The 20,623-nt window shown below is 44.6% G+C and overlaps 1 protein-coding gene across 2 annotated transcripts in view; it reads right to left on the bottom strand.

Annotated features, from left to right (window-relative positions):
* Positions 1-20,623, bottom strand: part of LOC118388441 (receptor-type tyrosine-protein phosphatase gamma-like) — a 352,509-nt gene that overhangs the window by 54,040 nt on the left and 277,846 nt on the right. For both annotated transcript variants that reach the window (XM_035777526.2, XM_035777525.2), the window contains exons 6-8: positions 16,236-16,302; positions 6,072-6,229; positions 1-69 (exon numbers count right to left, since the gene is read on the bottom strand). The exon at positions 1-69 is cut by the window's left edge and continues 124 nt beyond it. In XM_035777526.2, coding sequence (XP_035633419.2) covers positions 1-69; positions 6,072-6,229; positions 16,236-16,302 — 294 coding nt within the window. The remainder of the gene's footprint in view (positions 70-6,071; positions 6,230-16,235; positions 16,303-20,623) is intronic.

Here is a 20,623-nt window from a genome sequence, read left to right on the forward strand (position 1 = left end):
CCTCAGGTACTCCACAGACTTCACATGGTCCTGCTGCTCTGTGGTGAAGATGGAGTAGAACGCCTCTAGCTAAAAGAGAGTGAGAGAGAGAGAGAGAGAGGTAGAGAAAGAGAGAGTGAGAGGGAGAGAGAGAGTTAGAGAAAGAGAGAGTGAGAGGGAGAGAGAGAGTTAGAGAAAGAGCGAGTGAGAGGGAGAGAGAGAGTTAGAGAAAGAGAGAGTGAGAGGGAGAGAGAGAGTTAGAGAAAGAGAGAGTGAGGACGAAGGAAAACACACATTAGGGAGGAGAGAAATTACTACATTTTGAGGATATTAAAACCTCTGACATCATTTGAACTGTTAATTTGTTCATGGCATCTTTCTAGCAGCTCCTTTTATCCTTTGCCCATACATGTACAGTATAATGATGTGATCTTGTTCCTAGCTGTAAGGCTGTTGGGCTGTGGGGCTGAGAGGCATGCAGGGCCAAGTTAGCCCAGCCTAATCAGTAGGAATAGTGTTCTCGAGGCAAACATAAAAACATGACCAGCTGTCCCCCTCCTCTCTTCAACCCAGAATAACCATGCTTTCTGACCATGTGCTAGAACCCAGGGAATAATCATAATAATCTGTCGAACGGTTTCATAGCTGCCGTTTCAGATGATGAAAGTAATGTCTGGGAGTATCTGTCCTTCAACATCATGATGGCATGCCAATGGCTAAAGAAACAATGTGAGCTGAGACTGCACATGTAAAAAAAAACAGTTGATTTAGAGTAAAAATGGGTGGAGAAAGAGAGATAGAAGAAAGATATATAGATAGATGGCTAGATGTATGGAGGAAGGGTCTCATTTCCTTAGTGTGTGAGAGGTTGTGGGATAAACAAGTGGTCGGTTTGGTTACAGAGTGAGGGTTGGAATCATAGAGATCCTATCAATTAAAGAATTGTAATTCCTAACTCTATGGTTGGAACACTTCCCTGTCTGCTCAGCTCTCTGTCTGTTTACTAAGCAGACTGAGACTGGAGGCCTGGGGAATACTCAGTTCAATGACTGCCCCTCACATTGGCTGTGGAGGGTGAGAGTCTGTGTGTGTGTGTGTGTGTGTGTGTGTGTGTGTGTGTGTGTGTGTGTGTGTGTGTGTGTGTGTGTGTGTGTGTGTGTGTGTGTGTGTGTGTGTGTGTGTGTGTGTGTGTGTGTGTGTGTGTGTGTGTGTGTGTGTGTGTGTGTGTGTGTGTGTGTGTGTGTGTGTGCGCGCACCACAAATCTCTTTCATCTGACATTATAGCAATGGTATGTTCCATCAGAATGGAACATATTGTACCTTCTATTCTTTGGCAGGACACCTGTAATCTAAAGTCGGCCATGTCCTTTAATCTACAGGCTGCATTAGCCATAATGGCTGATCTGTTAAATATGGTAGCCTCCAGCCCTGGCACAGAAAAGCCCACGCCAGGTCGTGTCAAAGCAATACGCTGCTCTCCACCAAATCTCTTAATCAGACTACAATCTGCTAATCCCTAATATGGCAACACCCCCTTAAAAAACAGGTTATTGGGATTTGAATCACTTCCAGGTCTGCCAAAGGATTTCTTTGTGTGGAAAGCACAGCGCGATTGAAGAATAATCCTTCCAGGAGTGACATCGCACACACTCACGCAAGAACACCATCACACACGTGCACACACACTTCTGTGAGGGGTGAGAAAGGCCTCTGTGATGGGGAGAGCAGGGGTTAAGTGGCCTGGCATGGTAACAGCCGTTACAGCCTCTATACACACACACACACACACACACACACACACACACACACACACACACACACACACACACACACACACACACACACACACACACACACACACACACACACACACACACACACACACACACACACACACACACACACACACACACACACACACACACACACACACACACACACACACACACACACACAAGATCCAGATGCTACAAATGGAAGCATGTTAGGCGGCGCTGTCGCTGTGGAATAGCTGAGCATCGATCTGCTGTAAAAGCCACCCCTAAGCTACGTCTGTCACTCCCAATGACCTACTTCCACCACTGATCAAGAACAAAAGACAAAGACTGAAGGAGGGATCGAGAGAGGAAGGTAGGGAGAGAGAGAGAGAGAGAGAGAGAGAGAGAGAGAGAGAGAGAGAGAGAGAGAGAGAGAGAGAGAGATAAAAGACATAGATAGACATAGACAGACAGGGGAGAGGGAGTACACTGTTTCTTCTTTCCACGTTCTTTCATCTTGGCCAATTAAGTTTTTTTTAAAAACCACAGCACAGAAAAAGTGGTATAGACATCAAAGCCGAGTTAAAAATGTTAAAAAAGACTGACTAAATGGTCAGGGGTCAACATACGGAGGATAGAAGATAGGAACAATAAGGTTAAGGGATCCCACTGAAGGGAAGGAAGGATGTGCTGCCTGGATGGATAGAGCATCTGCTGAAGTCACTTCACCTTTAAGTCCCCGTCCTGCTCATTGCATGACTCAAACATCCCCCAGGTTTTGTGTCGATTAAATAAAATCAATCAAATAAAAATGTATTTGTCACATGCGCCGAATACAACAGGTGTAGTAGACCTTAGCGTGAAATGCTTACTAACAAGCCCTTAACCAAAAATGCAGTTCAATAAATAGAGTTAAGAAAATATTACAAAATAAACTAAAGTAAAAAATTAAATTAAATCTAAAAGTAACACAAGAAATGGACATTACAATAATGAGGTTATATACAGGGGGTACCAGTACCGAGTCAATGTGCGGGGGTACAGGTCAGTCGAGGCAATTTGTAAAGTGACTATTGATGGGTTCTGACTTATAAACGGGAAAATATTAAATATTCTTATCCATGTCACTGAGGGAGAGAGGGGAATAGAGAACATTTACATTCTGAGGTCATGTTAGATTAAGTGCAGAAGAACATACATCACTAATCTTCTGGATAGCAAACAGGGGTGTATTTGCTGTTCAGATGTGTAAGGAGGGGCTCAGATTATGAGAAAGGGTTAAATACTAGCGTTTGTGTGAATATGTTTTTTGTCTTATGCAGCTGTATGACCCAGTGGGTGAATAAACTTGGTTTAAGCTTTACTAAGCATCTGTGACTCTTTTACTCTGTTTAGTTAGAACCTAACACTATGCATAGATAATAGATAGTGAGTAGCAGTAGTGTAGAAACAAAGGGGGTGGTGGGGTGTCAATGTAAATAGTCCGGGTGGCCACATGATTAATTGTTCAGCAGTCTTATGGCTTGGGGGTAGAAGCTGTTAACAAGCCGTTTGGTCCTAGACTTCCGGTACCACTTGCCGTATCGTAGCAGAGAGAACATGACTTGGGTGACTGGAGTCTTTGACCATTTTTGGGGCCCACCACCTAGTATATAAGTCCTGGATGTCAGGAAGCTTGGCCCCAATGATGTACTGGACCGTAAGCACTACCCACTGTTGCACGGTCAGATGGCGAGCAGTTGCCATACCAGGTGGTGATGGAACCGGTCAGGAAGCTCTCGATGGTGTAGCTGTAGACATTTTTGAGGATCTGAGGACCCATGCCAAATCTTTTCAGTCTCCTGAGGGGGAAAAGGTGTTGTCATGCCCTCTTCACAACTGTCTTGGTGTGCTTGGACCATGATAGGTTGTTGGTCATGTGGACACCAAGGAACTTGAAACTCTCAACCTGCTCCATTTCAGCCACATCGATGTTAATGGGGGCCTGTTCGGCCCTCCTTTTCCTATAGTCCACAATCAGCTCCTTTGTCTAGCTCACAATGAGGGAGAGGTTGTTGTCCTGGCAACACACTGCGAGGTCTCTGACCTCCTCCCTATAGGCTGTCTCATGGTTGTCTGTCTTCAGCAAACTTAATGATGGTTTTGGAGTTGTGCCTGGCCATATAGTCGTGGGTGAACAGGGAGTACAGGAGGGGACTAAACACGCACCCCTGAGGGGCCCCAGTGTTGAGGATCAGCATGGCAGATGTGTTGTTGCCTACCCTTACCACCTTAGGGCGGCCCGTCAGGAAGTCCAGGATCCAGTTGCAGAGGGAGGTGTTTAGTCCCAGGATCCTTAGCTTAGTGATGAGCTTTGAGGGTACTATGGTGTTGAACGCTGAGTTGTAGTCAATGAACAGCATTAGGTGTTTCTTTTGTCCAGGTGGGAAAGGGCAGTGTGGAGTACGATTGAGATTGCGTCATCTGTGGATCTGTTGGGGCGGTATGCGAATAAGAGTGGGTCTAGGGTTTTCGGCATGATGGTGTTGATGTGAGCCATGACCAGCCTTTCAAAGCACTTCATGGCTACAGATGTGAGTGCTACGGGGTGGTAATCATTTAGACAGATTACCTTACCTCCTTTCTTGGGCACAGGGTAGCTAGCTAGCTCCCTGCCTCTCGGGGAAGTCCAAACAATACTTCTTATACCAGGAAGGTCTGTAGAGTCGCAGTGAAATAACACCATTGTATATTCCATATACATCCCAGAGTATTATTCACTGTTGACTGGATCTCAGGCCAAATCAAATCATCCAAAAGGTCCGGCTCAGAGTTCCTCCATGCTGCTTTTCATCTTCTCTACTCTGCCTCTCCGCTCTCTTATAATTCAGAGGATGACAACAGACAAATCCCATCTATTACCCTGCTATGGGACACCTGCTGTCTTCTGAGGAAGCAACATTCACCGTGAGCTCCCATAAACACCCTATTGCAAAGGGGCAATCTGCAGTTGTCCACCTATTTTTGGACATTAATTAATGATATGTACCCATTGATTCTTGAAGAATATAACTTATAAATGCCTCATGAGCTTAGTTCAACTGTCGTACCCCATCAGAACCCAAAATATAAAGTTTTACTCCAATGTCAGTAAATAACGTAAATGTAAACAAACACTCTATAGCCTCAAAACATTGTTAGAACTATAATGTTTCATATCATGTATGGTCAGTCCTTGCATCCAAAGCTCTGTCCAAGAATTTGAGAGTGGTTAGATTTCTCTAGCTGTTTTTACCAAAACAGTGGTGGGGATGACAGTTGGTTATTGTTTCAACTGCAGATGGCCTTTTAGAGTTGTATTTCTATGTGATAGTCTTATTGCTAGTCAGACTGTGCATGCAGCTGCTATGACTGCCCACCTTTCTGCTAGCATTTGGGGGTACAAAGACCTATGTACCAGTGTGCCATTTTGCATTCAGCACTACGACTATGCTCTTGCCTATGGGTGGTTAATCTTCAGCTGAGCTCTATGTAGCAGCCAGTATGTTATCTAGCCAGACAGTATGTAAGGGGAATATGAAGCAGGCTAACGGTAAGCTAGTGGTATTCAAGTGGTATAAAGCTGTATCTAGGAGTGACCTATCTTTCTGTGGGCCCAGAGCCAGGCAACTCCTCTCTTCCACAGCTCCAGAGCTGTCTGGGCCTTGACTAAGCTCTGGCAGATAAACATGTTTAATGCAGACCCACAGAGCACGGTGACAGGGGGCAACGCTCGGCCACCCCTCAACACCACAGCTCTATCTCTCTCTCACTCTCTACCTCTCCCTCTCTACCTCTCCCTCTCCCTCTCTGTCCCCTTATATAAAGCCAATACTTCTTCCACATTTGGCGTCCTCCAGTCACACTCTTAAGCAAACTCATTTGGCCTCATTAGTATGTAAGTCTGCCAAATGTTCCCTGGACTGTTGGGGAGGAGAGATGGGGAGAGGAGTGGAGAGAAGGGTCATGTGAGGACAGACACTGCACCATCACATTACTGACAATGTCTGTACCAACCCAATCACAAATACAGACATCACACATGAGGTATGTGAGCAAATTACAGCTCCTGGAAGGAGGAGACCATTGGTCAAGAAAGACATCAGTGTTTGTGTGTGTGTGTGTGTGTGTGTGTGTGTGTGTGTGTGTGTGTGTGTGTGTGTGTGTGTGTGTGTGTGTGTGTGTGTGTGTGTGTGTGTGTGTGTGTGTGTGTGTGTGTGTGTGTGTGTGTGTGTGTGTGTGTGTGTGTTTGTGTGTGTGTGTGTGTGTGTTTGTGTGTGTGTGTGTGTGGCGCATTTGAGAGAGACAGTGACTCACCTGTTTGTAGGAGAGGAACACAGGTCTGTTGAAGACGATCCACTCTACCACCTTGCTGCATGGTGGGGTGGTGAGAGAGCCTGTGTAGCGATAGTAACCCCCCAATGATGACGGCAACAGATCTCTCAGAACAAAGGGCTCCAGGAAGGTTTCTTTCTCTGGGGGAGAACAAGCACAGGGACACAAGGAATCAGTATCAACCATTCAGTCACAGCCACATACACTCTACACATGTAGCATACTGAATGTCCACACTGCAATGCTAGAGAATGAGAAAATGTATTTATTGATGTAAACAGTGTCAAGGGGGAAGATGTGTTCCCTTTGTCACTGAATCATTGAGTATAGTATGGCCCTCGAGTGCTGATGCAAGTAGTCAACCATTTTGGCAACTAATCAATACCATTGATCTCCTCTAAGAATTATTCAACCAGCCCTGAGTCAGAGCTCACGTGTGTAACCACTGGATCTGTCCCCAGTGTCCCAGGCTCCATCAGAACCCAAAGTATATTTTGGAATGGACCACTCAAGCTTTACACAAATATCTGGTGAATACAACGGATGGTAAAACCAACCCAATTCCCTCCAAAATCCTGTTGTGATGGCAACGCTTATCAGTCAAAGACAACAATGGCAGCCCAGCACACACCCAGGGTAAAGATAAATGTAGCTGGGGCAAACCTCTTGTGCCATAAGAACGAGGCGTTCCCTCCCAAATAGAGATAACAGTATAAATAACCTGAAAGATGGGGCGAAGAAACGGCTATATGAATGGCTATATGAATCCTCCTGCCCCACATTTTTAATACATAACTAAACTTGGAATCCTATTGAGCAGGGATGAAAAAGACGCTTAGCGTGCTAGCAATGCGTCACGGAGCCGCATCAGATTGGAAGTGAATGGGAGAGTTGGGGGATTAAAGCCAATGCTGCAGAATAGAGGACAGAGGCAGGCACAGTGGCAGGGAAGAGGCTATACTGTTACCACCACAGCTGTACCACTAGCTAGGCTCACATACAGTACTGTAGTCTACTGTACTGTAAGCTATTTCAGCCTTTATAAATTAATTGCCAATCAGGGCTGGAGAGTGCTGAGTCAGTGGAGACTTCAAAGCCACTGTAAGACGCTGAATTAATGGACTTGTAATTTGTGCCATTGAGGAGCGGGGAGTTCATTTCAGTACTGTCAAAGGAGACCACTGAGAGAGAACGGTTCACTGGGTAAACAATGATGCTGACACTGGGCCATGTACATATACATACATTGCATGCAAGAGAATACAATGACATACATGTACAGGGTTAGGGCAGTACAGTATGTCACCCAATCAGCCCCTTCGCTATACCTCCTTCCTATGCTGCATCCAACCTTGAGACACTGCTGTATCATACAGCTAGGTCGTATAAATTACTAGATACACTTGAATCACTCCTAAGTCTTCATATTATGCCCCAGTACCTTTTCACAGTTCAAATCACCATGTCTTTCGACAGAAAAAAGACTGTGGCTCACTGCACTTTTACAATGTAGCCTTTGCATGTGTAAATGGGCAACCACTGTACTGAATGTACCTTACACAGTCTCCTGCACTCATCTAGTGCTTTTTCAAATAGGAAATGAAGGAACAAAGGATTTTCCTGGTTCTATTAAAGATTAAAGCCAGACGACTGGGGTCATTTCAACTACATATATGTGTTGACTGACCCCAGCTTAAATCCACTCGCAACATCTGCCTCTTGCACAAGAGAGCTACACACACACATGCACAGACACACGCAAACATGCACACACACGCACATGCACGTACACACGCATGTACAGATACTCAGAACTGTGGCTCTCAGCACTTGGCATCTCCTTATATGTGTCCCGATTTGTCTCTTTGCGCTTAGATTGTGTCCCTGCCCTTGCTGTATAATTAAATATTAAGACTAAGTAACATAGGAACCTAATGGATGATTACTTGAGCAGACAGATTTCCTGTCGCACAGGCCTGTGTGCTTAAAATACCAGCAGAATGAACTCTGTCGCAGCGATGCTAATGTTGCAATTAAAATGCCTTCCTTTGAGCCACAGGGAACACACAGAGCCATTGAAAACAGAGGATTGCTTCACAATGTTCTCATAGCAAATACTCCTCTGACACTTATTTTCTTCAAACTATTGTCTAATTGTTTAGAACGTAGCGTGTGTTGCTATTTGTGTGCTGGAAGTTTGTGTGTGAGTTTATTAGTATGCATGTGTGTATGATAATGCTTAATTCAAATCCATACATCTTGAGATCCTCTTCCCTCCATCTCCCTCCTTCCCTCCCTGTCCCCTCCTCGTGTGGAGGCAACAGAGCTGAAAATACATCTCTGCAATTCACAACAGCAGGAGACAGGCCCGTCAGCGGGGGAGGGAAGGGGGAGACTGGGGAGGCGGGGACCCCACGGTCATATCTGTCTCTGATAAAGACCCCCCATAACGCTGCCTGGCCCTGGGCAAGCCACAGCCTGCCTCACCCTCCCTGCCTCTTCTCTCCCTCCCTCTCCTCTCCAGTCACATTCCCTCCCTCCTCCTTTCCTCTCCCAACACACTCCCTCCTTTCCCCTAATCTCCAGTAATTCTCCCTTACTCCTCTCCTAAACTGCCTCCTTTCCTCTCTCACATTCCTTCCTCCTCCACTGCCCTCAGTAACTACACTCAGTTACCCTAAAAGCAACGTGAGGATGAGGATTGTATCATCATAATCATCATGCAATATAGTTCCCGATTTTTCTTTACAATATCGATATAGTTCTTTCTGTCTGTAAGCTACAGCTGTTAATGTATCAGTATGTCAAAGTTACCCAGCACTTCTACATCAGTGAGAGCTCAGTGAATCAAAGGCTCGAGCAGTCTTTATCTTAGGTTGTCGAGTGCCTTAAGCCTTCGCCCTAATAACAATCTTAGTCCTGTCAGATTTAGCAGCTTTATCTGACATCAAACATTCACCCAACTATAATCACTACACCAGGGACACACCCATATCCCTCTGGACTCATATGGACAAGGCTTTAATTGTCTCTTGCAGATCTGAAAAAAAAAGTGTAGTCAGAACCAAGGTTAATATTCCTAATTTGGTATTTTAAAGCTAATATTGGCATAACTATTTGGCAATTCTATTGGAAAAAATGGCATTGATAAAGCAAAGGTGAACCAGAAACATGGTAACCAAGGTACAACACAATAACCCACTCAAGAAGCCAGCATGTATAGAAGAATAAACTCTATAGCAGGGTGTCAAGCTTATTCCATGGAGGGCCAAGTGTCTGCTGGTTTTTGGTTAATCCTTCCAATTAATACCTACACAACTATGTGAGGGGAGTTCTTTACTAAACAGTGACCTTCATTCCTCAATCAAGTGCAAGGGAGGGGCGAAAACCCGCAGGCACTCAGACCTCTATGGAATGAGTTTGACATGTGTGCTCTACAGGGTGATTTCTCATGAGAGCCCAGCAGCTTGCTATGCTTGTTTGAGGGTATTTGTTAAGACTAGGCCTGGGCAGCTCTTGTCCTCAGGGCCCTGATTGGTGTCACACTTTTTCCCCAGCCCCCAAGGACTGGAATTGCCCAGGCCTGTGTTAAACAAAGGTTTCATGTAAAATGCAACAAGCCGTGAACAACAAAGACCGCCAGCCAGTGTGGTGGTGCGTGTCCGCCAGACAAGACCAGACCCAGCCAGATGAGTGGAAATTTAACCAGCTCTCTCTCTTTCAAGTTCCTAGAACACTGAAGGGCAACTCCAGTCCTCGGGGGCCAGAATGGTGTCACTGTTTCGGTTTCCACTAGATAGCACTCCCACAAAGTCAAAATGGTCAATATCATACAAATTTATGAAAACAAAAATGTAATTTAAGGTTAGGCATAAGGTTAACAGTGTGATTAAGGTTAGGGTTAAGGTTAGGTTTAAAATCAAATTTTAAGAAGATACATTTTTGAAACAGGCAGAGTTTATGACTTTGCCTCTCGTAACTAGTGACGGTCCACTTTTTCCCCATCCCAAGCAAACACAGCTGATTAAGCTTATTGCATTTTAAATGGCAGATCATGATTAGTAGATTATTGGAGTCAGGTGTGTTAGCTGGGGCTAGGGAGAGTGTGACACCAATCAGGCCCCCGACGTACACGGCTCCATGAGGGGGCTAAAGGGGGCTTAGCCCCCTCAGTTGAAACTTCTGCCCCCTCAGTTTTAGTTTTATGTCTTACTTAGATCACACTATACCACAATAAGCATAAAGTTAAAATGCAGAAACTCTGAGATCACTGATTGCTTTTGAAGTGACAGGTTGGTGCGAAATACGTAGCATATATCTGCTGTAAAAATAGGGGCTTTCTAAATCAAATCAAAATCAAATCAAATCCTATTTTATTTGTCACATACACATGGTTAGCAGATGTTAATGCGAGTGTAGCGAAATGCTTGTGCTTCTAGTTCTGACAATGCAGTGATAACCAACAAGTAATCTAACTAACAATTCCAAAACTACTGTCTTATACACAGTGTAAGGGGATAAGGAATATGTACATAAGGATATATGAATGAGTGATGGTACAGAGCAGCATACAGTAGATGGTATCGAGTACAGTATATACATATGAGATGAGTATGTAGACAAAGTAAACAAAGTGGCATAGTTAAAGTGGCTAGTGATACATAGCAGTCGTAGGGAGGCGGGAGGCGGGAGGCAGGCAGGTAGAGGTGCAAATGAGTGTTGGATTTATTTACACAGAGTTGGTGTTTCAAAGATGACGATGATATTTACAAATATACATACACTACCGTTCAAAAGTTTGGGGTCACTTAGAAATGTCCTTGCACATTTTTTGCCCGTTAAAATAACATCAAATTAAAACGACAGTCTCAATGTCAACAGTGAAGAGGCTACTCCGGGATGCTGGCTATCTAGGCAGAGTTCCTCTGTCCAGTGTCTGTGCACTTTTGCCCATCTTAATCTTTTATTTTTATTTGCAACTCTGCCTAGAATGCCAGCATCCCGAAGTCAGCCTCTTCACTGTTGACTGAGACTGGTGTTTTCCGGATTCTATTTGATGAAGCTGCCAGTTAAGGACCTGTGGGCCGTCTGTTTCTCAAACTAGACACTCTATTCTGGTTAGAGCCAGTTTGTGCTGTTCTGTGAAGGGAGTAGTACACAGCGTTGTATAAGATCTTCAGTTTGGCAATTTCTCACATGGAATAGCCATTATATCTCAGAACAAGAATAGACTGACGAGTTTCAGAAGAAAGTTATTTGTTTCTGGACATTTTGAGCCTGTAATCAAACCCACAAATGCTGATGCTCCAGATACCCAACTAGTCTAAAGAAGACAAGTTTTATTGCTTTAATCAGAACAACAGTTTTCAGCTGTGCTAACATAATTGCAAAAGGGTTTTCTAATGATCAAGTAGCCTTTTAAAATGATAAACTTGGATTAGCTAACACAACTTGCCAGTTATGGTCGCTGATGTCACGTTCTGACATTTATTTCCTTTGTTTTGTTATTATTTAGTATGGTCAGGGCGTGAGTTGGGGTGGGCAGTCTATGTTTGTTTTTCGAAGATTTTGGGATTTCTATGTTTCGGCCTAGTATGGTTCTCAATCAGAGGCAGGTGTCATTAGTTGTGGGTTAGCCTGGGTTTCACTGTTTGTTTGTGGGTGATTGACTGTTAGTGATTGACTGTTAGTTGCTTGTGTCAGCACAGTTCTTAGGATAGCTTCACAGTCGTTATTTGGTTTTGTACAGTTTACTTTGTGTTTTTTGTCGTCATCTATTAAATGATGCATTCGCACCACGCTGCGCTTTGGTCCGCTTCTTACGACGATCGTGACAGCTGATAATTGGCCTCTGTACACCTATGTAGATATTCCCTTAAAAAATCTGCTGTTTCCAGCTAAAATAGTAATTTACAACACTAACAATGTCTACACTGTATTTCTGATCAATTTTGTTTTTTTAAATGGACCAAAATTTTGCTTTTCACTCTCCAGCTCCACATCACGTGAATTCTGATCACCTGTTCACACACCTATATGTGATTATCACACACTAGTTCTGTTCTTTGCACCCCATCATTGTGATGTATTGTTTGTTTTGTGACACACTTCTATTTGGAGGTCTGTTTGTCCCATAATTTACTCCTCCCATGTATGATAGTTGTTGCCTGTCTCACTAACGAATCGTTGCTAGCCTTTTCCCTGCCTGTACTGTTGCCTTTTGGACCCCCTGTGTATGACTTTCTACCTGCCCCTGGACCCAGCTACTTGCCTCCTCCTGTGGTCCTTTACAATAAACACCTGTTGCGCCCTGCATTTGAAACCCAAACTTTTGAACAGTAATATATATACAGTGGGGCAAAAAAAGTATTTAGTCAGCCACCAATTGTGCAAGTTCTCCCACTTAAAAATATGAGAGAGGCCTGTAATTTTCATCATAGGGACACTTCAACTATGACAGACAAAATGAGAAAACAAATCCAGAAAATCACATTGTAGGATTTTTAATGAATTTATTTGCAAATTATGGTGGGAAATAAGTATTTAGTCACCTACAAACAAGCAAGATTTCTGGCTCTCACAGACCTGTAACTTCTTCTTTAAGAGGCCCCTCTGTCCTCCCCTCGTTACCTGTATTAATGGCACCTGTTTGAACTTGTTATCAGTATAAAATACACCTGTCCACAACCTCAAACAGTCACACTCCAAACTCCACTATGGCCAAGACCAAAGAGCTGTCAAAGGACACCAGAAACAAAATTGTAGACCTGCACCAGGCTGGGAAGACTGAATCTGCAATAGGTAAGCAGCTTGGTTTGAAGAAATCAACTGTGGGAGCAATTATTAGGAAATGGAAGACATATAAAGACCACTGATAATCTCCCACGATCTGAGGCTCCACGCAAGATCTCAACCCGTGGGGTCAAAATGATCACAAGAACGGTGAGCAAAAATCCCAGAACCACACGGGGGGACCTAGTGAATGACCTGCAGAGAGCTGTGACAAAAGTAACAAAGCCTACCATCAGTAACACACTACGCCGCCAGGGACTCAAATCCTGCAGTGCCAGACGTGTCCCCCTGCTTAAGCCAGTACATGTCCAGGCCCGTCTGAAGTTTGCTAGAGAGCATTTGGATGATCCAGAAGAAGATTGGGAGTATGTCAGATGAAACCAAAATATAACTTTTTGGTAAAAACTCAACTCGTCGTGTTTGGAGGACAATCCAAAGTTGCATCCAAAGAACACCATACCTACTGTGAAGCATGGGGGTGGAAACATCATGCTTTGGGGCTGTTGTTCTGCAAAGGGACCAGGACGACTGATCCGTGTAAAGGAAAGAATGAATGGGGCCATGTATCGTGAGATTTTGAGTGAAAACCTCCTTCCATCAGCAAGGGCATTGAAGATGAAACGTTACTGGGTCTTTCAGCATGACAATGATCCCAAATACACCGCCCGGGCAATGAAGCATTTCAAAGTCCTGGAGTGGCCTAGCCAGTCTCCAGATCTCAACCCCATAGAAAATCTTTGGAGGGAGTTGAAAGTCCGTGTTGCCCAGCCACAGCCCCAAAACATCACTGCTCTAGAGGAGATCTGCATGGAAGAATGGGCCAAAATATCAGCAACAGTGTGTGAAAACCTTGTGAAGACTTACAGAAAACGTTTGACCTCTGTCATTGCCAACAAAGGGTATAAAACAAAGTATTGAGAAACTTTTGTTATTGACAAAAATACTTATTTTCCACCATAATTTGCAAATAAATTCATTAAAAATCCTACAATGTGATTTTCTGGATTTTTTAATTTAATTTTGTCTGTCATAGTTGAAGTGTACCTATGATGAAAATTACAGGCCTCTCTCATCTTTTTAATTGGGAGAACTTGCACAATTGGTGGCTGACTAAATACTTTTTTGCCCCACTGTACATACAGTACCGATCAAAAGTTTGGTCACACCTACTCATTCAAGGGTTTTTCTTTATTTTTACTATTTTCACAGCCTGGAGCTGTGTTGGGTCATTTTCCTGTTGAATGTCCTACTAAGCGCAAACCAGATGGGATGGCATATCGCTGAAGAATGCTGTGGTAGCAATGTTGGTTAAGTGTGCCTTGAATTCTAAATAAAGCACTGAGTGTCACTAACAAAGCACCCCCCACACCATCACACCTCCTCCTCCATGCTTCACTGTGGGAACCACACATGCGGAGATCATCCGTTCACCTACTCGGCGTCTCACAAAGACACTGTGGATGGAACCAAACATCTCAAATTTGGACTCATCAGACCTAAGGACAGATTTCCACCGGTCTAATGTTCATTAACCGTGTTTCTTGGCCAAAGCAAGTCTCTTCTTCTTATTGGTGTACTTTAGTTGTGGTTTCTTTGCAGCAATGCGACCATGGAGGCCTGATTCACGCAGTCTCCTCTGAACAGTTGATGTTGAAATGTGTCTGTTACATGAACTTTGTGAAGCATTTATTTGCGCTGCAATTTCTGAGGCTTGTAACTCTAATGAACTGCAGCAGAGGTAATTCTGGGTCTTCCTTTCCTGTGGCGATCCACATGAGAGCCAGTTTCATCATAGCGCTTCATAGGTTTTGCGCCTGCACATGGAGAAACTTTAAAAGATGTTGAAATGGTCCGGATTGACTGACCTTCATGTCTAAAAGTAATGATGGACTGTTGTTTCTCTTTGCTTATTTGAGCTTTTCTTGCTATAATATGGACATGGTCTTTTACTAAATAGCTATATATTCTGTATACCACCCCTATACCTTGTCACAACACAACTGATTGGCTCAAATGCATTAAGAAGAAAAGATATTCCACAAATGAACTTTTAACAAAGCACACCAGTTAATTGAAATGCATTCAAGGTGACTACCTCATGAAGCTGGTTGAGAAAATGCCAAGAGGGTGCAAAGCTGTCATCAAGGCGGCAACTTTGAAGGATCTCAAATATAAAATATATTTTGATTTGTTTAACACTTATTTGGTTACTACATGATTCCATATGTGTTATTTCATTTTGATGTCTTCAATATTATTCTACAATGTAGAAAATAGTAAAAACCCTGGAATGAGTAACTAGGTGTGTCCACCAATGCTGTGTAAATAAATCCAACACTCATTTGCACCTCTATCTGCCTGCCTCCTGCCTCCCTACGACTGCTAGAAAGCCCCTATTTTACAGCACAGATTTTGCGCCAACCTCTCTTACTTTATTTTGATTGTGGTATAGCATGATACAGTGGCAAGATAAAGTCACAACAATAGACAACCATAGTGTGCTTAAACTAATAACACTCAAATTATTATATTTTTGTTGTCTATATTGAATACATAATTTAAACATTGACAGTGTCGTTTGGAAAAAGTATGTGAACCCCTAGGCTAATGACTTCTCCAATCAATGAGATGAGATTGGAGATGTTGGTTAGAGCTGCCTTACCCTATAAAAAACACTCACTAAATTTGAAGTAAATCAACAACAGAATGGCTTCAACGGAAGAAAATACACCTTCTGAAGTGGCCCAGTCAGAGTCCTGACCTCAACCCGATTGAGATGCTGTGGCATGACCTCAAGTTAGCAGTTCACACCAGACATCCCAAGAATATTGCTGAACTGAAACAGTTTTGTAAAGAGGAATGGTCCAAAATTCCTCCTGACCATTGTACAGGTCGGACCGCAACTACAGATGTTTGGTTGAGGTTATTGCTGCCAATGCTAACCCCCCCAAAATGTTGCCCCCTTAGTCACTTTATCCTGTTGCCAGATCTGGCCCTCGAGGACTGGAGTTGCCCATCCCTGACCAAGAACAACCAGAGAACATTAGGAGCCCACCTCTCCAGTCCAATTTAACAGAGATTGGACTTGATTGAGCTGGACTTGTCTGCTTGTCAGGTGACTTCTACATTGAAACAGAAAGCCTGTGGTGAGTGTTTTGAGATGTTATATGTCTCTATAATTATCTACTTGCAACCACAAAAAACTACACAAACAGAAACAAAAAAGGGCTGAGATATTGCAGTTACATGCAACTTTGGAAAAAATAATGTTATGAACCTCAATGAACAAATGTTGTAGGCCAATGATTGGTGAATTCCCTCCTGAAATGATTGGGTGATGGATGTGTCACTCACCATGATGAACCACGCCCCTCAGGCCATGGATAATGGGGTCCACTGCTGGGTTGTCCTTCAGTCCCACCTGAGAACAGGAGAGGAGAGAGGAGCAGGAGATACACGTTAGAGTCTGGAAGACATGTAAGACATTGTGTAACACCTCCTCTGATACTTCCACTATAAAGAGAGAAAATAGTAGTTGCAGAAAGAGAGGGCAGAGAGAGAGAGAGAGAGAGAGAGAGAGAGAGAGAGAGAGAGAGAGAGAGAGAGAGAGAGAGACAGAGAGGGGGAGAGAAAGAGACCATTTTCTGTAGAGCGTGAGTCTTGGTGATGGAAAAACAGGAGGAGCAATACACAGGACGTCAACAGACTATACATACGTGGGTCCTACAGCTACACACTAGGGCTAACTCCAAAAAGTCGACTGGTCTATTGTTTGGTTGATAGGTTGTTGATAGGTTGTTGGTCGACCAATACTTTTTTAGGTCTAGCAGTAGAAAATATATACAGTACTTATATAGTACCGGTCAAAAGTTTGAACACACCTACTCATTCCAGGGTTTTTCTTTATTTGTACTATTTTCAAAATTGGATAATAATAGTGAAGACATCAAAACTATGAAATAACACATACGGAATCATGTAGTAACCAAAACAATGTTAAACAAATCAAACAGCTTCATGAGGTAATCACCTGGAATGCATTTCAATTAACAGATGTACTGTCACGCCTTGGTCATTGTATTTTGTGTTTTCGTTATATATTTGTTCAGGCCAGGGTGTGACATGGGTTTATTGTGTTGTCATATTGTTTTTTTTGTAGGCATTGGGATTGTGGTTGATTAGGGGTGTGTTTAGTATAGGCTTGGCTGCCTGAGGCGGTTCTCGATCAGAGTCAGGTGATTCTCGTTGTCTCTGATTGGGAACCGTATTTAGGTAGCCGGGGTTTCACTGTGTATTTCGTGGGTGATTGTTCCTGTCTCTGTGTAGTGTTCACCAGATAGGCTGTATTAGGTTTCACGTTCCGTTTGTTGTTTTTGTATTTATTTAAGTTATTTCATGTATCGCTATCTTCTACATTAAAGACATGAGTAACCACCACGCTGCATTTCGGTCCGACTCTCTTTCGACAAACGAAGAACGCCGTTACAGAATCACCCACCACACACGGACCGAGTGGCGTGGTAACAGGCAGCAGGAGCAGCGAAGGGAAGACGTTATGGACAGCAGAGGTATGGAGTATACGACGTGGGAAGAAATAGACAGGTGGGCGGTCGACCCAGAGAGAGTGCCGGCGCCCGCCTGGGATTCGCTGGAGCAGTGCGAAGAGGGCTATAGGAGAATGGATATGGAGAGGCAATCACGACGGCGCAGAGGAAAGCCCGAAAAGCAGCCCCAAAAATGTATTGGGGGGGGGGCTCAGAGGGAGAGTGGCTGAGTCAGGAGATAGACCTGAGCCAACTCTCCTTGTTAATCGTGAAGAGCCAAGGAGGAGACCAGAACCAGAGCCGGTGTTAGAGGTGAGCGAAGCAGAGACTGTGAAGGAGCTAATGGGAAAAGTGGTAGAGAGAGTAATGAGGGAGTTGCTAGTATGGTGCTATAGGTACGATATTCGTCCGACGGAGCGTGTCGGGGATTTAATGGCACCTGGGTCAGCGCTCCATACTCGTCCTGAGGTGCGTGTTAGTCGGCTGGTGAAAATTGTGCCAGCCTCACGCAATAGGCCTCCTGTGTAACTACCTAGCCTTTGCACGGTCCAGTCCATCCTGTGCCACCTTCACATACCAGTCCTCCGGTAGCAGCTCCCCGCACCAGGCTTCCTGTGCGTGTCCTCGGCCAAGTACCACCAGTGCCAGCACCACGCATCAGGCCTACAGTGCGCCTCACCTCTCCTGCGCTGTCGGAGCCTCCCGCCTCTCCAGCGCTGTCGGAGCCTTTCTCCTCTCCTGTGCTACCGGAGTCTCCTGTCTGTTCAGCGCTATCAGAGCCTTCCTCCTCTACAGCGCTGCCGGAGCCTCCTGCCTGTTCGGAGCAGCCTGAGCTGCCAGTCTGCATGAAGCAGCCAGAGCTGTCAGTCTGCAAGGAGCTGCCAGTCTGCAAGGAGCTGCCAGTCTGCAAGGTGCTGCCAGCCTGCATGGAGCAGTCAGAGCTGTCAGCCTGCATGGAGCAGTCAGAGCTGTCAGTCTGTATGAAGCAGCCAGAGCTGTCAGTCTGCATGAAGCAGCCAGAGCCGTCAGTCTGTATGAAGCAGCCAGAGCTGTCAGTCTGCATGAAGCAGCCAGAGCTGTCAGTCTGCAAAGAGCTGCCAGTCTGCAAGGAGCTGTCAGTCTGCAAGGAGCTGTCAGTCTGCAATGAGCTGTCAGCCTGCATGGAGCAGCCAGAGCTGTCAGTCTGCAAGGAGCTGCCAGTCTGCAAGGTGCTGCCAATCTGCATGGAGCAGCCAGAGCTGTCAGTCTGCATAGAGCAGCTAGATCCGCCAGTCAGCCATGATCTTCTAGATCTGCCAGTCAACCAGATTCTTCCAGATCTGCCAGTCAACCAGTCTCTTCCAGATCTGCCAGTCAACCAGAATCTTCCAGATCTGCTAGTCAACCAGAATCTTCCAGATCCGCCAGCCAGCCAGGATCTACCGGAGCCTACTACCTGCCTGAGCTTCCTCTCAGTACTGGGCTTCCTCTCAGTACTGGGCTTCCTCTCAGTACTGGGCTTTCTCTCAGTACTGGGCTTCCCCTCAGTCCCGGGCTGCCCCTCAGTTCCGGGCTGCCCCTCAGTCCCGAGCTGCCCCTCAGTCACGAGCTGCTCCTCAGTTCAGTGGGGCTCTGGGTGAGGACTATTAGGCCATGGTCGGCGGCGAGGGTGGATTATCCCAGGACGCGAAGGGGAGGAACTATGACATTAATGGAGTGGGGTCCACGTCCCGAGCCGGAACCGCCACCATGGACATACGCCCACACTGACCCTCCCTATGGTTTTGAGGTGCGTCCGGGAGTCCGCACCTTAGGGGGGGTTCTGTCACGCCTTGGTCTTAGTATTTTGTGTTTTCTTTAATTATTTGTTCAGGCCAGGGTGTGACATGGGTTTATTGTATTGTCGTATCGGGGTTTTTGTAGGCATTGGGATTGTGGTTGATTAGGGGTGTGTCTAGTGTAGGCTTGGCTGCCTGAGGCGGTTCTCAATCAGAGTCAGGTGATTCTTGTTGTCTCTGATGGGGAACCGTATTTAGTTAGCGGGGTTTCACTGTGTATTTCGTGGGTGATTGTTCCTGTCTCTGTGTAGTGTTCACCAGATAGGCTGTAATTAGGTTTCACGTTCCGTTTTTGTTATTTTTGTAAATTACGTTATTTTTCATGTATCGTCATTTCATTCATTAAAGGCATGAGTAACGACCACGCTGCATTTCGGTCCGACTCTCTTTCGACAAACGAAGAACGCTGTTACATGTACCTTAAAAGTACATTTGTGGAATTTCTTTCCTTCTTAACCTTATTTGGTAAGATAACCTTATTTGGTAAAAGAAGATAACCTTATTTGGTAAAATACCAAGTCCTCAAATAAGCAAAGAGAAACGACAGTCCCATCATTACTTTAAGACATAAAGGTCAGTCAATCCAGAACATTTCAAGAATTCTTTAAGTGCAGGCGCAAAAACCATCAAGTGCTATGATGAAACTGGCTCTCATGAGGTCTGCCACAGAAAAGGAAGACCCAGAGTTACCTCTGCTGCGTAGGATAAGTTCATTAAAGTTACCAACTTCAGAAATTGCAGCGCAAATAAATGCTTCACAGAGTTCAAGTAACAGACACATCGCAACATCAACTGTTCAGAGGAGACTGTGTGAATCAGGCCTTCATGGTCGAATTTCTGCAAAGAAACCACTACTAAAGGACACCAATAATAAGAAGACTCTTGCTTGGGCCTAAAAACATGAGCAATGGACATTAGACTGGTGGAAATCTGTCCTTTGTTCATGAGCCCAAATTTTAGATGTTTGGTTCCAACCACTGTGTCTATGTGATGATCTCTGCATTTGTGGTTCCCACAGTGATGCACGGAGGAAGAGGTGTGATGGTGTGTGGGTGCTTTTCTGGTGACACTGTCTGTGATTTATTTAGAATTCATTTCACACTTAACTAACATTGCTACCACAACATTCTGCAGTGATACACCATTAGTGGGACTATCATTGTTTTTCAACAGGACAATGACCCAGGAATATTTAACCAAGAAGGAGAGTGATGTAGTGCTGCATCAGATGACCTGGCCTCCACAATCACCCAACCTCAACTCAGTTGAGATGGTTTGGGATGAGTTGTACCACAGAGTGAACAAAAAGCAGCCAACAAGTGCTTAGCATATGTGCTGAACTCCTTCAAGACTGTTGGAAAAGCATTCCAGGTGAAGCTGG

Source organism: Oncorhynchus keta, chromosome 10 (genome assembly GCF_023373465.1).
Source record: "Oncorhynchus keta strain PuntledgeMale-10-30-2019 chromosome 10, Oket_V2, whole genome shotgun sequence".
Classification (NCBI taxonomy): Eukaryota; Metazoa; Chordata; class Actinopteri; order Salmoniformes; family Salmonidae; genus Oncorhynchus; species Oncorhynchus keta.